Here is a 17,064-nt window from a genome sequence, read left to right as displayed (position 1 = left end):
CAACATGATTTACTCTATACTGCATGGACATCGTACTACATTCACTCCAAGCATTCTCGACAATCTTACCGCATACCTCACTTGATAACCACATAGCTTCAAACCTGAAGAGTCTTCCCTGTCGCTTATCCTCAAATTTGTCACTAAATTTGAGAAGAATAGGCGCATGGTCAGAATGACAAATCGGGAAATGCACCACTTCCGAATAGGGGAACAACGAACACCACTTATCATCGGCAATATATCTATCAAGACGCTCTCGAACCATAGTGCTCACAGAGTTACCCCGTTGCCATGTATACATATTACCTTTAAAGCCCAAATCTCTACAAGAACAATCATCCACAACAGCTCGGGATGCATCAATTTGTCGTTCACCTCTAACCGCACCCCCATCCTTTTCATTCATGCCCAAGATTTCATTGAAGTCCCCACACATCATCAAAGGAATCGATGTAGTCGACCTTAACCTTCTCATTAGACTCCAAGTAAGGTGCTTATTAGTAGCTTCCGGCCACCCATATAAGCCAACCATCTTCCATTTCGGGGTATTATCAACATCACAAATTGTAGCCTCAATGTGGTGAGCCGAGAAAGAGTTTATCACAACGTTTAAATCTCTCCACCATAAGCCGAGGCCACCCGACCTCCCATTGCTATTTAGACAGAAACCACTAGAAAAACCACATCTATTTCGAATAAGCTCAAGTCTTTGTGAATCGATTTTTGTCTCCGACACAAACACCAACTCTGGCCTATCTCTCCAACACCAATCTTGGAGAGCTTTAACTCGCAATGGGTTGCCAAGCCCATTGCAGTTCCAGCATAAGGTTTTCATTGTTGTTCGCGGGGTTGGTTTGATCCAACCTCCGCTACTTTCCTCAAGTTGCATTGCTCAACTTCCATGTCAGACTCCTTTACCCTTTTATCTCTTTGCAGCCCCTCCTCCTTCTCCCTTATCTCCACCCCCTTTCTTTTCTTTGCCCCAGTAACAATCAAACCACTATCCACACACACCATGTGGTCATCGAATGGAATTGGTCGAGGAATTTTTTTAAAAGTTTTTTTGTGGCTAGCAGAAACAGCTCCTTCACTACCCATCACTGATATAACACTTTGAGGAAATACAGGCTGTTTATTGTTACTAGCAGCCTTTATGAAGTGGCTGCTAGCCTCCTCCTCCAACGCAACATTCCTATCCCCCACCTCCCTGCTCTCCCTCATATATTTTCCTGACTCACCCAACTCACTGTCCCTCATTCCCAGCTCCTCCTCCTCCTGCACCTCCCTTACCCCCTTATTATTAATCTCCCTCCCCAACTCCTTCTCACCAGCTATCTCATCTAAAATAGAAGGGTTAATTTTTGTAGCATCAATATTGTTTTTAGTCACAAAAATTAATTTTTTTGAGACATTCAACTTATTCACTTCTTCCAAATTATTCAACCAACCCTTCCTAGGTGAGGCCTTTAACCACGTACCCCAACCGTTGCCTCTAGTCTGAGCTTCCTCCGACACATTCAAACAATCTTTCTCACTATGCCCCATAACACCACACATAAAGCAAAAGAAAGGTAAACGTTCATACTTCAATTTTATTTTAACAATGTTACCTTCCTTATTCGAGATATTTTGGAACCGTCTCAGAGGCTTACGGACATTGAGGCTCACCTTCACTCGCCTTGCTTTATCAATACCCAAAGAGTCTTTCTCAATCTCTAGAACTTCCCCAAGATTGCTCGCAATGGTTCGAACATGGTCATCCGATCTGCAATTAAACGGCAAGTCCTCCAATCTAACCCAGAACGGTGACAAGTCTAACGTTACGGTATTTGGTTGTTCATCTCCTTCGATCTCCTTAAGAATAAGCAAATTTTGTTCAAAGCACCAAGGTCGACCGGCTATAATTTTCTCCTTGTCTTTCCAGTGAAAGAATTGGAAAGCAAACCTATTCGCCCCAATCGAACGAATTGCAACACGGTCATTCAATCCCCATGATCTCATCATGGTTTTCTTGAAAGCATCTAGGTTAACACCGCGGTCCGACAATAATCTCCCTACCAATAATAGGGAAACCCTAGCTTCATGTTCACTCGTGTTAACACCTCCTAAATCCACAATGTCCTTCTCCTCATCATCAATAGACAAATTGGAGCACTGAGCAATCAAATCATCAGCCATGGCAGTCAAAGATCGACCACACACGATGGTAGACAGGCCTTTCTCTCAAGGTAGCGTGCCCTTTCTTTCGAGGGAGTTTAGTTTATGTTTAATTAACTTTAAACATAATTAATTTTATTAATCAAACTCAAGGATAATATTTTAAGTAAAAAAAAACTTCGTTAAAATCAAAAACTGCCCGAAAATCATATTTAGAGGCTGAATTTGGCCACGAGAGGGTGGTACTCACTACCAAAGGTAGTGAATCTTTCTTAAAACGTTGTTTTCACATGGAAAACACTACTTTTTGATCAAAATCGGATGAGTTCAGAATCTGATCGGGATTAAAACGGGATTAATATTAACGAACGAAAATCTAAAAACTAAAACACGAATTTACATGTTCAAAATAATCTGGAATTAAGTTAAACTAATCATTAGTTATAATCACCAAAATTTCAAAACATCATTACTATAAAAGCCCTAAATCAATTGTTCATAAAAACCCTAAAATCATGATTTTCAATGATTAAAAACCCTAGGTTATAAAATTTACAAAATCTGAAAATTATGATACTTATAAAATCTGAAATTATAAAGTTTAGTCGTCAAAATACAACTTGATACTAATTAAATTACTTTCAAACAATAAAATCAAAATCCATAAATCAATAGTTATAATTATACAAATTAATAAAACAAAGGAGAGAGAAAATAGACTAACCTTTTTGTGTGGGAAATTTTTGGGGATTAATGGGGTATTTATAGGAGAGAATGTTGTAGGGTAAGTAAGAAGATTGGGCCTCATAAAATTATTGGGCCAATTAGATAAATGAAATGGACTAGGCTTTGTTTGTATGATCATGAATTGTAGAACATAGGTTCATAAAATAGTTTGTGCTAAAATAATTTTTGACCAATATTAATAATTTGAAACTTTTGTAATTAAATTCCGGAAAAGTACAAATAAATATTATAAATAAAATAAAATTTCATTTATAAAATATTTAAAAATATGGGGGATTACATTGATGCACTATAGTGAACTCCGTAATTTGTATAAAAAATGCACTCACATGCTAGATATCAAACTTATTGAACTGAGCTAAACTGAAATGAACTGATTGGAGCTAAACTGAATTGAATTGATTGTAACTAAAGTGAACCTAAAATTAAGTAAAAGTGAACGGCCCCAAAGTCACAATATGGCTAGAGTGTCTAAGTAGAAAAACGAAAAATCTTGAATAAAACCTCCGAGAAGCCTCCTCTCTTTTTTCGACTGCATCTGCGCACCATCTTCATTCTTCAGCACTCTCTCTTTCTCTCTCCTCCATTAACACACAAATAATGAGCCGTTACGATTCTCGCTCTACTGACCCTACTTCCTACCGCGACCGCCGCAGGTTTCTCTTCTTCCCCAATTCCTTAACCTAGAATCACAATTTCATCACTTTTATCTTCCATTTCATCTAATTTATGGTTTTGTTGATTTTCCAATGGTGGTTTTGCAGTGATTACGGAAGTTCAACCGGCGGCGAATATGGTCGGAGTGGGGCGCCCTCCTCGCCGCAGCGGAAGCTGGATTTGGATGGGTTGACGCCTTTTGAGAAGAATTTTTATGTGGAGTCTTCGTCTGTCGCCGCCATGACTGATAGCGAGGTTGAAGAGTATCGCAAACTTAGGGAGATTACTGTCGAGGGTCGTGATGTTCCCAAACCTATCAAACATTTCTCCGATATCGGTTTCCCAGGTCTACCTTGTGCTTTTATTTACTGCATTTCATTAATTTTTGCTGCTCCAATTCTTTAATTATTGTTGTGATTGTTTCTATTATACACCCGGAAAACGATTATCCAATGGAATTTTGAATTTGTTGTCGCACCAAGTTAGTAATTCATTTGCTTTGAGACAAAAGCATTTCAGCTATTCTAGGTCTGTGGGGTTTGGTTGTGGAGGATAGGAACTTAGCATAGGTGCCCTGGATTACTAACCATCTAAATTCTCTCCCGGGACCGGGACCGGGACCAGGACATCCACCCTGAACTTAAAGACATTAATTTTCTCTGTATTGGATCACCAATATACTGACATGAAATAGTTATTCCGGTGTCTTTTCCTTTTTAAGGAGGTTGGGCATGTCATGTCATGTCATATCCCTTCCTTGCTTTCTCTATCTTTGGATAACAATCATCTCTTGGATGGTTGTCAAATTGCACTCTGTGTACGATATTGCCTCTTGCTGAGCTTTACAAATTAGATTTACGGAGATTGCTGTTTTGATGTGACGCTTCTGCAATGGTCTACACTTCTGCGTCTCTCTCTGCTGGTCTGGAGCAATTGTGGGTGTTAGATCCAGTTATTGACTTATAAATGGTTTGCCTTATCAACTGCAGATTATGTCATGGAAGAGGTTAAGAAAGCTGGCTTTACTGAACCCACTGCTATTCAAGCTCAAGGATGGCCAATGGCCCTAAAGGGTCGTGATCTTATTGGTCTTGCTGAAACAGGATCAGGGAAAACACTTGCCTACTTGCTACCTGCTATTGTACATGTCAATGCTCAGCCAATTTTATGTAAGCATGCTTGTGTTTGAGTCTTATACTATACTTTGTAAGTGATCTGTTTGCCTTATAATTGCCTTAACTGTGTTATTCTTCAGCTCCTGGTGATGGTCCAATTGTGTTAGTTCTGGCTCCAACTAGGGAACTTGCTGTACAAATACAACAAGAAGCCACTAAGTTTGGCACTTCATCAAGGATTAAAAATACGTGCATATATGGCGGGGTTCCTAAGGGACCTCAAGTTCGTGATCTCCAGAAAGGTAGGTGCTGCTTGAGTTTGACATGACTTTGTCCATCAAAGGGAGGGGACAAGGATATTTGAGATGCTTTCCTATCATATTGCGACTTTCGTGATCTGCGCTACTTGTTTTAGGTGGTACTCATATTCATTACATTGATTTTTTTTATTGCGTTAAGGAATCTGATCATTTAATTGGTCGGGTCTCTTACACATAAAGTTGTACTGTTTCTCTGCAGGTGTCGAGATAGTAATTGCAACACCTGGAAGGTTGATTGATATGTTGGAATCTAACCATACAAATCTGCGTAGGGTGACGTACCTTGTATTGGATGAGGCAGATCGAATGCTTGACATGGGCTTTGAACCCCAGATTCGCAAAATTGTTACTCAGGTATGTGGCATTAGTACTTGTATCTCTAAACTTCTTGTTCTGAATTCGTGTCCTGAGATGTGGATTTACCCACCTGACTAGACTAGAAGTGGTAACTTGCTAAAATTCATTTTTGGTAGACATGATTTTAACCTCTTGTTATCTCAATGCAGATCCGACCTGACCGTCAAACGCTATACTGGAGTGCCACTTGGCCAAAGGAGGTTGAACAATTAGCTAGGAAGTTTCTGCATGATGCGTACAAGGTAAGAATGTAAGATTTGATTTTCCATAATAATTTTATAATTTGGGGCTAGAAACCACCTGGGTTTCTTTGATGGCAATAAAATCTGAAGAATAACGAAAAGTTGAACTTGGTGAATTATTGGGATTTGGGATGAAAGATCTAAAATTGAAAATAGAGGTGACTTTTAAAGTAGGTGGGTTTTTGGTACTACCAAGTATCAACAATGAGTTGGCTTCACCCCCACGCCATACCAGGAAAAAGAAGAATTTCTTGTTTGAGATTTAGTCCATTGAATTATATTGTTGTTATCTGTGAAATAATCTCGCTTTCCCCGCTCCCATGTTTTGTTTTGAGGTATCTGATGATGCTTGTTGAAGATATCAGATATCTTCACAGATGAAAGTAGTTCCATTATTCTCATGAAGTGGTTTTGCTCTAGTTTGTTCTTGTGGATGTACCCTGTTTTCAATCTTGTCTCATAATCCTGTTTCAAAAATGTGGAAAGAGAGACTACTAAGTAGCTTTTTGTTGGGCATCTGTAGGTGATCATTGGCTCTCTAGACTTAAAGGCTAATCATGCTATTCGTCAGATCGTGGAGATCGTCTCTGAGAATCAGAAGTATAAGAAGTAAGGAGATCACTTATCCTTTTATAATCTCAGCTTAAATACTTGGCTTTTGACAATGGCTGCTGCCTGGGCTTTCTCGTATTTTGTTCTAGACTAGTGGATCTCCTGGAGGACATAATGGATGGAAGCCGGATATTGGTATTTATGGACACTAAGAAGGGCTGTGATCAGATTACACGGCAGCTTCGTATGGATGGCTGGCCTGCTCTTTCGATTCACGGGGATAAGAGCCAAGCAGAAAGGGATTGGGTGCTGTCAGAGTTTAAATCTGGCAAGAGTCCTATAATGACTGCTACAGATGTTGCGGCTCGTGGTCTTGGTATGTTTCTTCATGCATATGCTATATTGTTCTAAACCATCCAATTATTGATGTTTCATTACAGCATTTCCCATCATTCTTGACTGAAGGCTTGGAGCGAAGGACAATTGATGAGCATATTATATTGTTGTTGTTTAGAAGTAAAAAAGGAAAGCTATATATGCGTCACTTGCATCACCAATTCACGGTCTATACAAACAAATTAGCTGTGCCCATAAGGCCATAACTGGTTCTGAGTCTTAACATAAGCAATAGAAACTTTGCTTTTAGTTTCTTGATTGAACTGGCTCTCCTATCTTCTTGTTTAAACTAATGCCTAAATCTGGTACTCCTATCCTCTTGATGCCTACATTAAAGACCTGTAGCTCCTTGTTTCTTAATCAAAGGCTAGCAAACTCATATAATTGCCAATGTACTATTGTTCTATAGTCAAAATGGAAATCTAGATTTGAGCTATGTAATAAGCTCTCTACAAACAAACTTAGAGCTGATACTCAGGAGCTGGTTGTTACTTGTGAGGTCAAATATCCAGAACTGTGATTTCTTATCAAAACTAGCCAGATACAAATTTACCTTGTAAGCCTAGTGGGTGCAATCAATAAAAGGTTGCGACTCTTATGAGGCATAATTAATTTTATGGTGTCCCTGTTCCTTTTTAAAATAATTGAATTTTGCCGATGACAATGAGGACTTGTTTGGTAATTATTCTGACTTTTTGTTTGCTGTGAGTGTGTCACTAGCTAAATTATACAATGTTTGAAATATTTTACGTGCTAGAAACAAGCTGCTAGGGGACTTTGTGTTCCCCTCTTTTGATTTATCTCAGAAAGATAGTTGTATACACAAGTTATGTGTTGTGTCATGTGGAATGTGTGAAGTGTGATGCTGTGATCCCTTGATGTGGCTTACAAATTAAGGTAAGGAGGGAAAGATACTGTTTTTTAAGCCCAATTGTGAACTAGGGTTTGTTGGATGAAACTTTTATTCTGCTGTGATCAAGTAACGTAGCCGTAGTTTCAAAGTGCTTTTTGCTACCCCTTGTTTGTTGAATATATATACAAACATCCTAATTTCCCAGCCCTTGTTGTATACCCTCTGTCCCTTGGGAGATGAACTAGTCAACCAATTTTCTCATTGGGGTCGTTCCTTTGAGTTTGTCCCACCAGCTTTCTTTCTCAGTAAATCCATCCAACTAAGAGAGACTAAGGGTCTGTTCTCTTTAGCTTATTTTCAGTTCAGTTTAGTTCAGCTCAACTCAACTCCAATAAGTTCAGTTGAGTTCAGTTCTTAATTTCCTTCTCTATTCAGTTCAGTTCAACTCTAATAAGCTCAGCTTAGTTCAGTCAATCAGAATATGCCCTAAACTTAATATGCTCCTCTAGGGCAAACAAAAATGGACGGGGGGAGTTTTTCTTAGTACTTAAATTTTTTTTGATTTGGTATGTGCAGATGTGAAAGACGTGAAATATGTGATCAACTATGATTTCCCTGGTTCACTTGAAGACTATGTTCACCGTATTGGTAGAACAGGGAGGGCTGGGGCCAAAGGAACAGCATACTCTTTTTTTACAGCAGCAAATGCCCGATTTGCGAAGGAACTTATTGCCATTCTCGAGGAAGCTGGACAGAAAGTCAATCCTGAGCTTGCTGCTATGGGCAAAGGAGCTCCACCTCCTTTAGCTGGTAAGTTGTATCTGATTAAACTTATCTAATGGAAAGTTATCTCATACTTGTATGTAGCAATATTTTACAAGTATTATTGAAATGTTGGAACTTATTTGTTTTCTGCATCGCAGCAAATATCTCAGTTTTTCTGTTTTCTGCCTCAGGTGGTATCCCAGAACGAAGGAGCCGTTACAGTACTGGTCGGTCTTGGAGCTAATAGAGAGAGGTTACATGAAGGGACATGATGTTTATACTCCACCACCTCAACTTACGTGTGTAGTTTCCTTTAGCATTCACCCACCTTCTGTAATCGTTTGCTGGATGACTGGATGAGACTAGGAATGGTGCTTCAAATGACATTTGAAGGGTTATGTCGTATTCTGATAGTTTCTTTTAAATTAATATTGTGCTACACTGTCTAATATTTGTCTGTAGAAGTAATACCGATAGTACCAAAATTTCAACAGAGATACTTATATTTGAGAATCGAAAGTAGTTCTTGCTGTCTTAAATTTTTAGGTTATTCAGCAACCAAACACTCCACTGATTCAATTATATATCAAAATTGTGTGCTACTAGTTGCTGCACTGCTACTAATCTACTCTTTACGTCAAACCTAAACAAAGATGGCCTAATTAAGACGGAAACGCAGCTACGCTATGACTGCCAGCTACCATGTCGATGAACATCTGACCATCTTCATCGTCGTCATCCGATACCTAAATCAATAACAAAGCATGGTAAACTGATTATTGACTGAATCAAAATTGAGGTAGAAGGGCAAAGGAAGTTACCAAAATATATGTACTCCAATAATTACTACTCCTACCAAACTCGTTAAATAAAAAGGTTATTACCTAAACATGCATTAAGTATCATTAAGCATAGGTAATTAAAAATATCCGCCATATTCCTCATGAAATTAAAACGTGGGTTGACTAAATTAGCAATTTTCCTCTAGTGATGTAACGTGGGTAGGCGGTTACTCTAGATTAACCACTTCTTAAAAACACACGTAAATATAGTAATTAAAATAAAGATTCAATTCTTAATTTCACCATTAAAACTAAGATATGAGCTTATGCTTTGATAATATTCATAATTAGAATTGAGAGTTTAGAAACATGTTTGACATCGTTTTTGGATGGAGAAAAGCTTCTAAGTGGTAATTTTGATAATTAATACAATTTGCATTATCGTTTTGATATGATTTGCTTAAATATTTTTGTACTTTTCCAATTATTTATTTGTGATTTCATTTTTCAGTAAGAAATTAATCAAGAGAGTTCAATGTCGACTGAAGCTTCTAAGAAGCAAAAGATTGGCTATCATCCGGCATTTAAGAGAAGACATTGCTCAGCTTTGGAAGAGCGGATATCAGCACATTGCCTACAACAGGGTAAATTTCTGCTTATTTTATCGAGTCGAGTTTGAGATTGCTCGGATTTGCTCACAACACTTACTAGCATTTCATAATATTACTATCTATTTTTATGCAGCTAGACCAATTATGCATAGATGAGGATATGATGTTAGTGTATGAGCTATTGGAACAATTTTCCGAGTTCATAATTCTCAACCTTTCGTACATTCGTAGACACAAGTATGTTATATTTGTCCTGTTATTAAGATATCTCAAAATATTGATTGGTGGTACATAGCATCACATTAATTATTGCCCTTGATATGATATTGAAGGGACCTTTCTAAGGATGTGCACGAGGCTGTTTCGACCCTCATATTTGCCTCAGTGAGATGTGGTGATCTTCCGGAGCTTAGGCTTGTCAGGAAGCTCTTCGAGGAGCGTTATGGCCGGAATGTTACAGTTGCTGCAGTGGAACTGCACCCTGGAAATCTTGTTAACATTCAGGTCTGCTATCCTTGCTTTTGTTTCAGTAGTGTTATTAGAGCAATTCAGCATTACATTGTTTCGTCGAAACTGCAGGTAAGGGACAAGCTGACCATACAATCAGTTTCAGAAGATGTAAAGAACAGACTGTTGGATGAAATACTCAAAGTTTCCCTCTTCAAACCAGGGCTATTAGCCCTTGAAAACAAGCCAGATTCTCAAGTTCAATCCTCAAAGGTACGACAATTACTACCTCTGTTTCACATTAGTTGTGTATTATTTGTCAAACATAACAATTCTAAGTTGTGACTAATATGTAACGGAGGTAGTAATTTTAAATTACATGATCACGAGCACTGATAAAACACTTTCGAGTACATTTTAGTCCAATCCTGTATTAAAATTTGATCGTTTGGGTAGTTTAGATTATAATTGGATTTCTAAAACCACTCCTAGTCCTAGGAATCAACTAGGAGTTGTTCATGTTATCGCCGAGCTAAGCATGATGTTCACTGCAGGCTATTGAATTGTATGAAGCTCAAGGGAAAGGTAGTAGTGTCAATAAAAATTGTGACAGTACTTCCACTAGCTGTTCAATTGTGCTGCAGTCTTACCCTTCTATTGCAGAGGCTCCGAAAGAAGCAAAAGTGCACAGCTTCGCGCTACTGAGTACTCCTTATAGTGAGTGTGAAGCTGGTGCTATTCAAGTAATTAAATCAGATCAGACAGGAAACGCCGCAGGCAGTGGCTGTTCTTCAATTGAGCATCAGTACACTGATCAGGATTCAGTGATTTACCTGGACGACATACAGGAGTTCAAGTCACCTACCAAACAAAGAAACAGCATGCACTGTTTGGATCAGGATCAAAGATTCTTCGTGTTTAGATCATCTTCGTTGTATGACAAACACAGTGATCAATTAGCTAGGAAAAGGATAAGGTGGGGATCAGAATCTACGGAGACTCAGATTGTAGAAGACGTCGAATGTGAGAATTGTTACAGTTATAAGTCTGATAACCGGAGGAAGTATCAGAGAAAAGAGGAATTCGAGCAAATGGAGAAATTTTATTTACTCGAACAGGGTTGTAAGAAGCTTGAATCAAAATGTAGCTTACATCAACCATGCTATTTTTACACCAATAACAGCAATAATGCAAATTATCAAGGTAAAGAAGAAATCCAAGCAATAGATTTGCCTCAAACACCCTTGAAGTTAGATTATATGGATACCCTTTTACCGAGTAAGAGTAGGGCTCTCAAGAGCTATGTAAGGGCTGCAACGATGCCTCAGAGTCGTGAAATAATGGTGATAAAGAGTTGTACAGAAATGTCACGATCAAATTCTTTGCCACTACAGATGAATTACTCTTCTCGGAAGCATGTACACCCGAAGTTGCCAGATTATGATGAGATAGCAGCTAAGTTTAGGGCACTTAAGAAAGCTCATCAACTAAACAAGAGTACAAGACCCTTGAAAGTGCCTGCACCTTTAATCCCATTAATTTTATTGCTTACTTTTCTTAGTTTTCATATTAGTCTAGTTAGTTAGTTGATTGGTTTGCAGTTTTGTACACACACTAGCTCTCTAAGCATCCCTCGCTTCCTGTTTTCTGATTTTTTGCAATTTCATAGATTCGAGTCATTTTAACATACAGTTATTATCTTATCAAAATAGCATTTTATTCACAAAATAACAAAATCAAAATAATAATAGTGTAAACCAAAATAGCATGAAAGTATAATGAAAAGAGATTAACCAGGGTAATTATCTGAGTCTAGTGTTCGTAAACTTATCAAAATCTATCATAGCGTCAACATCATATATAGTGTCAAGGATCTGACATAAATATTTGATGTAAAATGAGGCATCCAACCTAGTAACATAGTTAAGCATTCACGAGTGGCAACTCAGAAGCCAGTGCTAACATTGGTCTTAATCTGAAACTAATAAAAGCGACGAAGTTGAGTACATAGGTACATATGAAACTAATTTAGGTAGGGGTGGTTCTAGTGGTCCTAAAATAAACCATCCCTAATGTCACATGATTCATCAGTTGTTTTAAGGAATTCGTTATGAACTTGTGATGAATGCATCCCAAACCCCTTTAAATTTTCACTCCCAAAACAAAAAAAAAAACGCGATTAATTAATTCATTGAGTTACACTCTATCTTACTGGACTTCCTCCATAGGGTTCTAGCTCTTGCAACTTCATTTCCATTTTCCAGACGAAGTAAATGATAATACTCATTAGGAACTTCATTAGATGCCCCTGAAAGAGATTGCAGCACACTATTTCTCCCACATTCCCTCCTATACTCCAAAGTAAACGCGCTGAGTTCATAATTCTCCCTCACTGCTTCTGGGGTTCCCTGCATCATTATTGTAATTCAGTCATGAAATTATTGATACCATATATACCTAAAGGGCTATATTCTCATGATCAATACGAGTATAATATAGCATTTACCTCTAGAATCCAGCTTATGTACTTGACATTATTCACATGCTGATTGGGATCCAAGTCGAACCATAAAGGCTGCAATTTGTTAAAATAAGATCAATAAAAACATACTTGTAAATAAAAAGACTTGTTCTTAAATAAGAATGATACCTTTATTCCTCTAAGAATATAATCTGCCTTATCTTCATCAAGTTTTTGTAATTTCCTGAGTTTATCATCAACACTTAAAGGGGGATCAAGATAATCTTTTACATAAGGATCTCCACTTGCTTTGATCTCCTCTGGAATTCTTGAAAGCCGCCTCGTTTTCTCATTAATCATCACAAATTCACTATGTTTTATTTGCATATTCACCAAGATTCATAACTTAGTTAAGAACTTGTCATTGTTTCAATCTAATTAATTTATAAGTTTATTATTAAACTTTGGACTTAATTTAGGTTTGGAAATAAACCTGTCAACTCGCATGATCTTGGTTCCTGTATTTGCATCAGTTAGTCTTGAGCTACAAGTGAGGCAATGTTTTGTCAAGCCTGAACACCAAGTCTCTACTTGAACAATGTCTCCCCTGCCAATAATGGCTCCAATCAACATTAACTTCCAAGTAATATTACAACGTGGTCCACGATTACCACGTCATTTGTACGTATATGATTAATAAACATAACGCAACATTTTCGAAAATTTGTTAATTTTATACCAAGGTAAAATGAAGCATCCTAAAATAAGAAACATCAGTTAAAAACTACACACCCTTTTCTATTGTTTATAATTTCAACCACGGTATAAATTCATATCAAGTTATTTGCTTTTCTTAGGGCATGTTCTGATTTACTGAATTGAGCTAAACTGATTGGAGCTAATTCTAACTAAAATGAAATAAATTGTTTATGAGAGAAGGAAATTAGGAACCGATGAACAAAATTAACATGAAAAGAACATGCCCTTAGGGCCTGCTCTCATACGTTGAAATTCAGTTCAGTTCAGTTCAGTTCAGCTCAGCTCAGTTCAGCTCCTAATTTCCTTCTCTTATAAAATATTCATTTCAATTCAGCTCAGTTCAGTTTAGTTGAGTTCAGTCAATGAGAGCAGACCCTTAGTCTCTCGAATTATGAAAATTCTTATATGCACACCAAACACTAGGTGTACCCGAATACGTAATAGAGTTCAATTAATTTACTATGTTAGTGTGCTGACTCGGTGAGTGATGCAAATTTCCTTCTTCAATTTGTTGATGAAGACAATCAATGACATGTGTATTGAATACTTGGTACGATCTAACACTTTCCATTAAATTGGTAGGTGGAGCGTAAAATAGTAGTACATTGAAGTTCCGAAAATTTAAAATTTATGCAAGAAGAACAACTTCTTCTGGTGGTTAGAATATTTATGGTAACAAGTCTTTCAAGTACACATGTAGTATTATTATATTAATGTGAAGACTAAAAAAAAAAAAACAATGATGTTATCATAGCACGCATAAGAAATTTACATGGGTTATAATCGTGGATTAATTATAATACTCCTTTCGTCACTATTTGTTGTAACTATTAGCATTTTGAAGAAGTCAAAGTAGAAACAATAGATAGAGTCATAGAGATAAGTAAATGTTTAGTTAAGAGTAATATTAACGTAATAAAGAGTTAAAGACATACCATGAAGGGTATGAATCAACTTCAACTTGCATTCTTCCAATCACCCAAATCAGATTTCGACTAGTCATCTCCTTCGACACTCCAAACCCTTCTACCCTTAATCCCGAACTTTGAAACAGATTTAAACCAGTTTCCTGCAATCAATCATTCATTTTTATCAAAACAATGAATCATCCATATAACTAGTTTACGGAAAATGGATTAAAGCAATAATCTCGAATAGTGACTAAGAAATTTTTTTTGTTCCGAACATTCTAAAATAGTATACGAAGAAATGAAGCTATGAGTTTTTATTAAACACAATTTCTACTAATACTATGTTTATAATAGGTATTTAAATGATTATTTGATAACTTTGAAAAACTAAAGAAAAGTAAAAATAACAAACCTGTGTATAATTTAGCAAAGCCTCTAATGAAGCCTTTTCATGGATATCAAGCTCATACAATCTAACCAAGAAGTTTTGACCCACCACGTAACCATCTTGTGTAAACCTTCTTTTTTCCAATTCATGATTCACGGTCTACAAAAAAATAAAACAGTCTATTATACTAACGCGTCCTACTTAACTATTAGAGGTAGAATATGCGTGACCAACATTAACAATCCAATCAGCAACACGATTAGCCTCACGTCACAATATATGGATATAAAATATATTGAATCAAAATAATATAAAATTACTCTACTTTGCTAATCCACATAAAATAGAAGTACATATATACAAACATACCTTCCCAAAATTGTTGATCTTCAAAGGGTCTTGAAAGTTATCAACCTTAACTTGCAATCTTGTAACATGGGAAGGTAAACTTGTACCAACATTGTAAAGGTTTATGGCATTGTTATTATCGATTGATCTTCCTCTCATTAACTTTGATGGAGGCACCATTAATGGAAAGCTTGACAAAACACCTGAAATTGTAGGCATTATGATTATTATCTTAGATAGATGATCATTTAATATTAAACTTTTCCACCTAAAATATTATGGTTTATATAATTGTAAGGTGTTTTGATCTTTGCAACTAAAAAAAAATTAAATTGTGTTTATGACTAGTAAAAAAAACTTAATATTCTCCTAAAAGAAGTATGGCTTTTGAAGCTCCTCTTGTTTGTAGGTGTTGAGGATATTTCAGTAGGAAGTTTGATAAATTTGGTTCATGTCATTAATAAAGTGAGGCAATGCAAGTAATACTGACATTTGTCATTACTCATTACTCTTGTGCCAGAAAGTCCTTTCTTTTCTGAATGTCACTTACCCAACACATTTAATGAGGCTACCCATTTGTTTTAACAACTAGCCTTTTGGCCCGTTTAATGCACGGGTTATTATCTAGGTTATTTCATATGTAGGTATGTTTTTCAATAGTTGAAACTTTTGATATGAAATACGAAGTAATTGTTTCATTGCTAAATTAAAACTTAAAAGGAAAAAAAGAATGAGGATAGAACTGTGGAAAAAGATAAAGGAATTTATTAGATACATATATATACATGAAGATTTTAGGATATGAAATAACATATTGGTTTAAGTTATATTTTAAGTCTATTAGTTGAAAAGACAATTTTTATATAATTCAATTCGTATGTTTATGTGATATATATTAATTGGTTCAACTTTATTTTATTATGATGGAAATGAAACACTTCATTTTCTTAATTGAATTTGCAAGTTATAGAATGTGTAAAGACCAGGGCCGTTTTTGAGATTTCGGTGGCCTGGGGCAAAAATATGAATTGGGGCCCTAATTTACATATACTGATATAAAATTTTAAAAAATTGGGTATGCAAAATGAGAATACATATTTTATTATGATTCATAATCTTTAAAAACATCAAATTTCATAAAACATTGAAATCACATTCCCGTAACTCTCGTTGAAGTAATTATACTAGCCGAAGCATTCAAACCAAGTATCCCACCAAGTAATTAGATTTTTTTCCCCAAATTTTGTAATTTTTGAATGAAAGTAGTTATACAGGTTAAGAAAAATTTAATACAAAGAAGAGATCTTGATGAATAAAGTCGAGTATGCACCTTTCAAAAAAAAAAAAAAAAAAAAGTATGCAAAGAGAATTATATATAATTAGATAAATTCCCGTTGAAAAATGAAGAGTAAAAGGACCATTTATTATAGTTTTCATCTTCAATTGAATCGCGAAAGCGAAGGAATTTAACTGACTAAAAATTGTAATGAGATACATTGAAAATAAAATTACCAAAAAAGGTGTACATTAATTAATGACATTTTTTTGGTTAATCAAATTCACTTAGGAAAGTGAATAATTTGGGCAAAAAAATTAGGGAAGAAGGATGTTGACCAAAAATGTCATTTGATATTCTGGAATTCTACGGTACTATTATAGTGTTGTACATTACACACTTCTTGCTTTCTTTTTTTTTTTTTTTTTTTTTTTTTTTTTATAATTTATATGAACATGTACGTAGTATTATATAGTACGAAGTTCCCTCAAAAAAAAATATAGTACGAAGTATATTTTTTGGGGCCTTGTATTGTATTGAAGTTGGGCTTTTTAACAAGGGGCCCAGGGCAGCCGCCCCAGCTGCCCTGCCCTTGCTACGGCCCTGGTAAAGACTTAAACAAAAAGATCAAAAGGGGTGACATGTGTCATATGTGGTAGTGAGTGACTTGTAATGACATATGTCATATGAAAAATTATGGTTTGTGTTTTTAAATACTAAGTATAGATATAGATATAGATAGATTATCAACTTATCTTATATACTCTCTTCATTTCTAATTGTTATTACTACCTCCGATTATTTTTAGTTTCAAATTTGAAATATTTTATATCACTCAAATACCCCAAAGTTGCAACAAAAAAAATTGGAGGTAGTATATAAATTTACTCTCTCCGTATCTAATTGTTTGTCTATTT

At 36.0% G+C, this 17,064-nt stretch overlaps 3 protein-coding genes across 3 annotated transcripts; 2 read left to right on the top strand and 1 right to left on the bottom strand.

Moving 5' to 3' along the window:
• The first annotated feature begins 3,432 nt into the window (after positions 1 to 3,432).
• LOC145619152 (DEAD-box ATP-dependent RNA helicase 20-like) lies at positions 3,433 to 8,695 on the top strand. Its single transcript, XM_081673770.1, has 10 exons — positions 3,433 to 3,563; positions 3,672 to 3,910; positions 4,554 to 4,733; positions 4,820 to 4,981; positions 5,199 to 5,353; positions 5,506 to 5,598; positions 6,122 to 6,207; positions 6,300 to 6,526; positions 7,976 to 8,209; positions 8,356 to 8,695. Exons 1-10 carry the CDS (start codon positions 3,508 to 3,510, stop codon positions 8,406 to 8,408), a joined length of 1,485 nt encoding a protein of 494 aa, XP_081529896.1. The 5' UTR covers positions 3,433 to 3,507; the 3' UTR covers positions 8,409 to 8,695.
• A 620-nt stretch (positions 8,696 to 9,315) lies between these two features.
• LOC145625489 (uncharacterized) lies at positions 9,316 to 11,590 on the top strand. Its single transcript, XM_081678516.1, has 6 exons — positions 9,316 to 9,356; positions 9,458 to 9,590; positions 9,691 to 9,794; positions 9,890 to 10,061; positions 10,137 to 10,277; positions 10,649 to 11,590. The coding sequence occupies exons 1-6, from the start codon at positions 9,316 to 9,318 to the stop codon at positions 11,588 to 11,590; spliced, it is 1,533 nt and encodes a 510-aa protein (XP_081534642.1).
• Positions 11,591 to 11,865: 275 nt separating this feature from the next.
• Positions 11,866 to 15,283, bottom strand: LOC145619144 (palmitoyl-acyl carrier protein thioesterase, chloroplastic-like). The gene is made up of 7 exons (XM_081673757.1): positions 14,893 to 15,283; positions 14,548 to 14,682; positions 14,160 to 14,293; positions 12,959 to 13,072; positions 12,655 to 12,835; positions 12,511 to 12,579; positions 11,866 to 12,412 (listed from the first exon to the last, which is right to left on the bottom strand). The coding sequence occupies exons 1-7, from the start codon at positions 15,088 to 15,090 to the stop codon at positions 12,188 to 12,190; spliced, it is 1,056 nt and encodes a 351-aa protein (XP_081529883.1). The 5' UTR covers positions 15,091 to 15,283; the 3' UTR covers positions 11,866 to 12,187.
• Between the last annotated feature and the right edge of the window lie 1,781 nt (positions 15,284 to 17,064).

This window comes from Chenopodium album, chromosome 3, assembly GCF_948465745.1.
Source record: "Chenopodium album chromosome 3, dcCheAlbu1.1, whole genome shotgun sequence".
NCBI lineage: Eukaryota > Viridiplantae > Streptophyta > Magnoliopsida > Caryophyllales > Amaranthaceae > Chenopodium > Chenopodium album.
The sequence above is the reverse complement of the archived record's forward strand: the minus strand, read 5'-3'. Positions and strand labels throughout refer to the sequence as shown.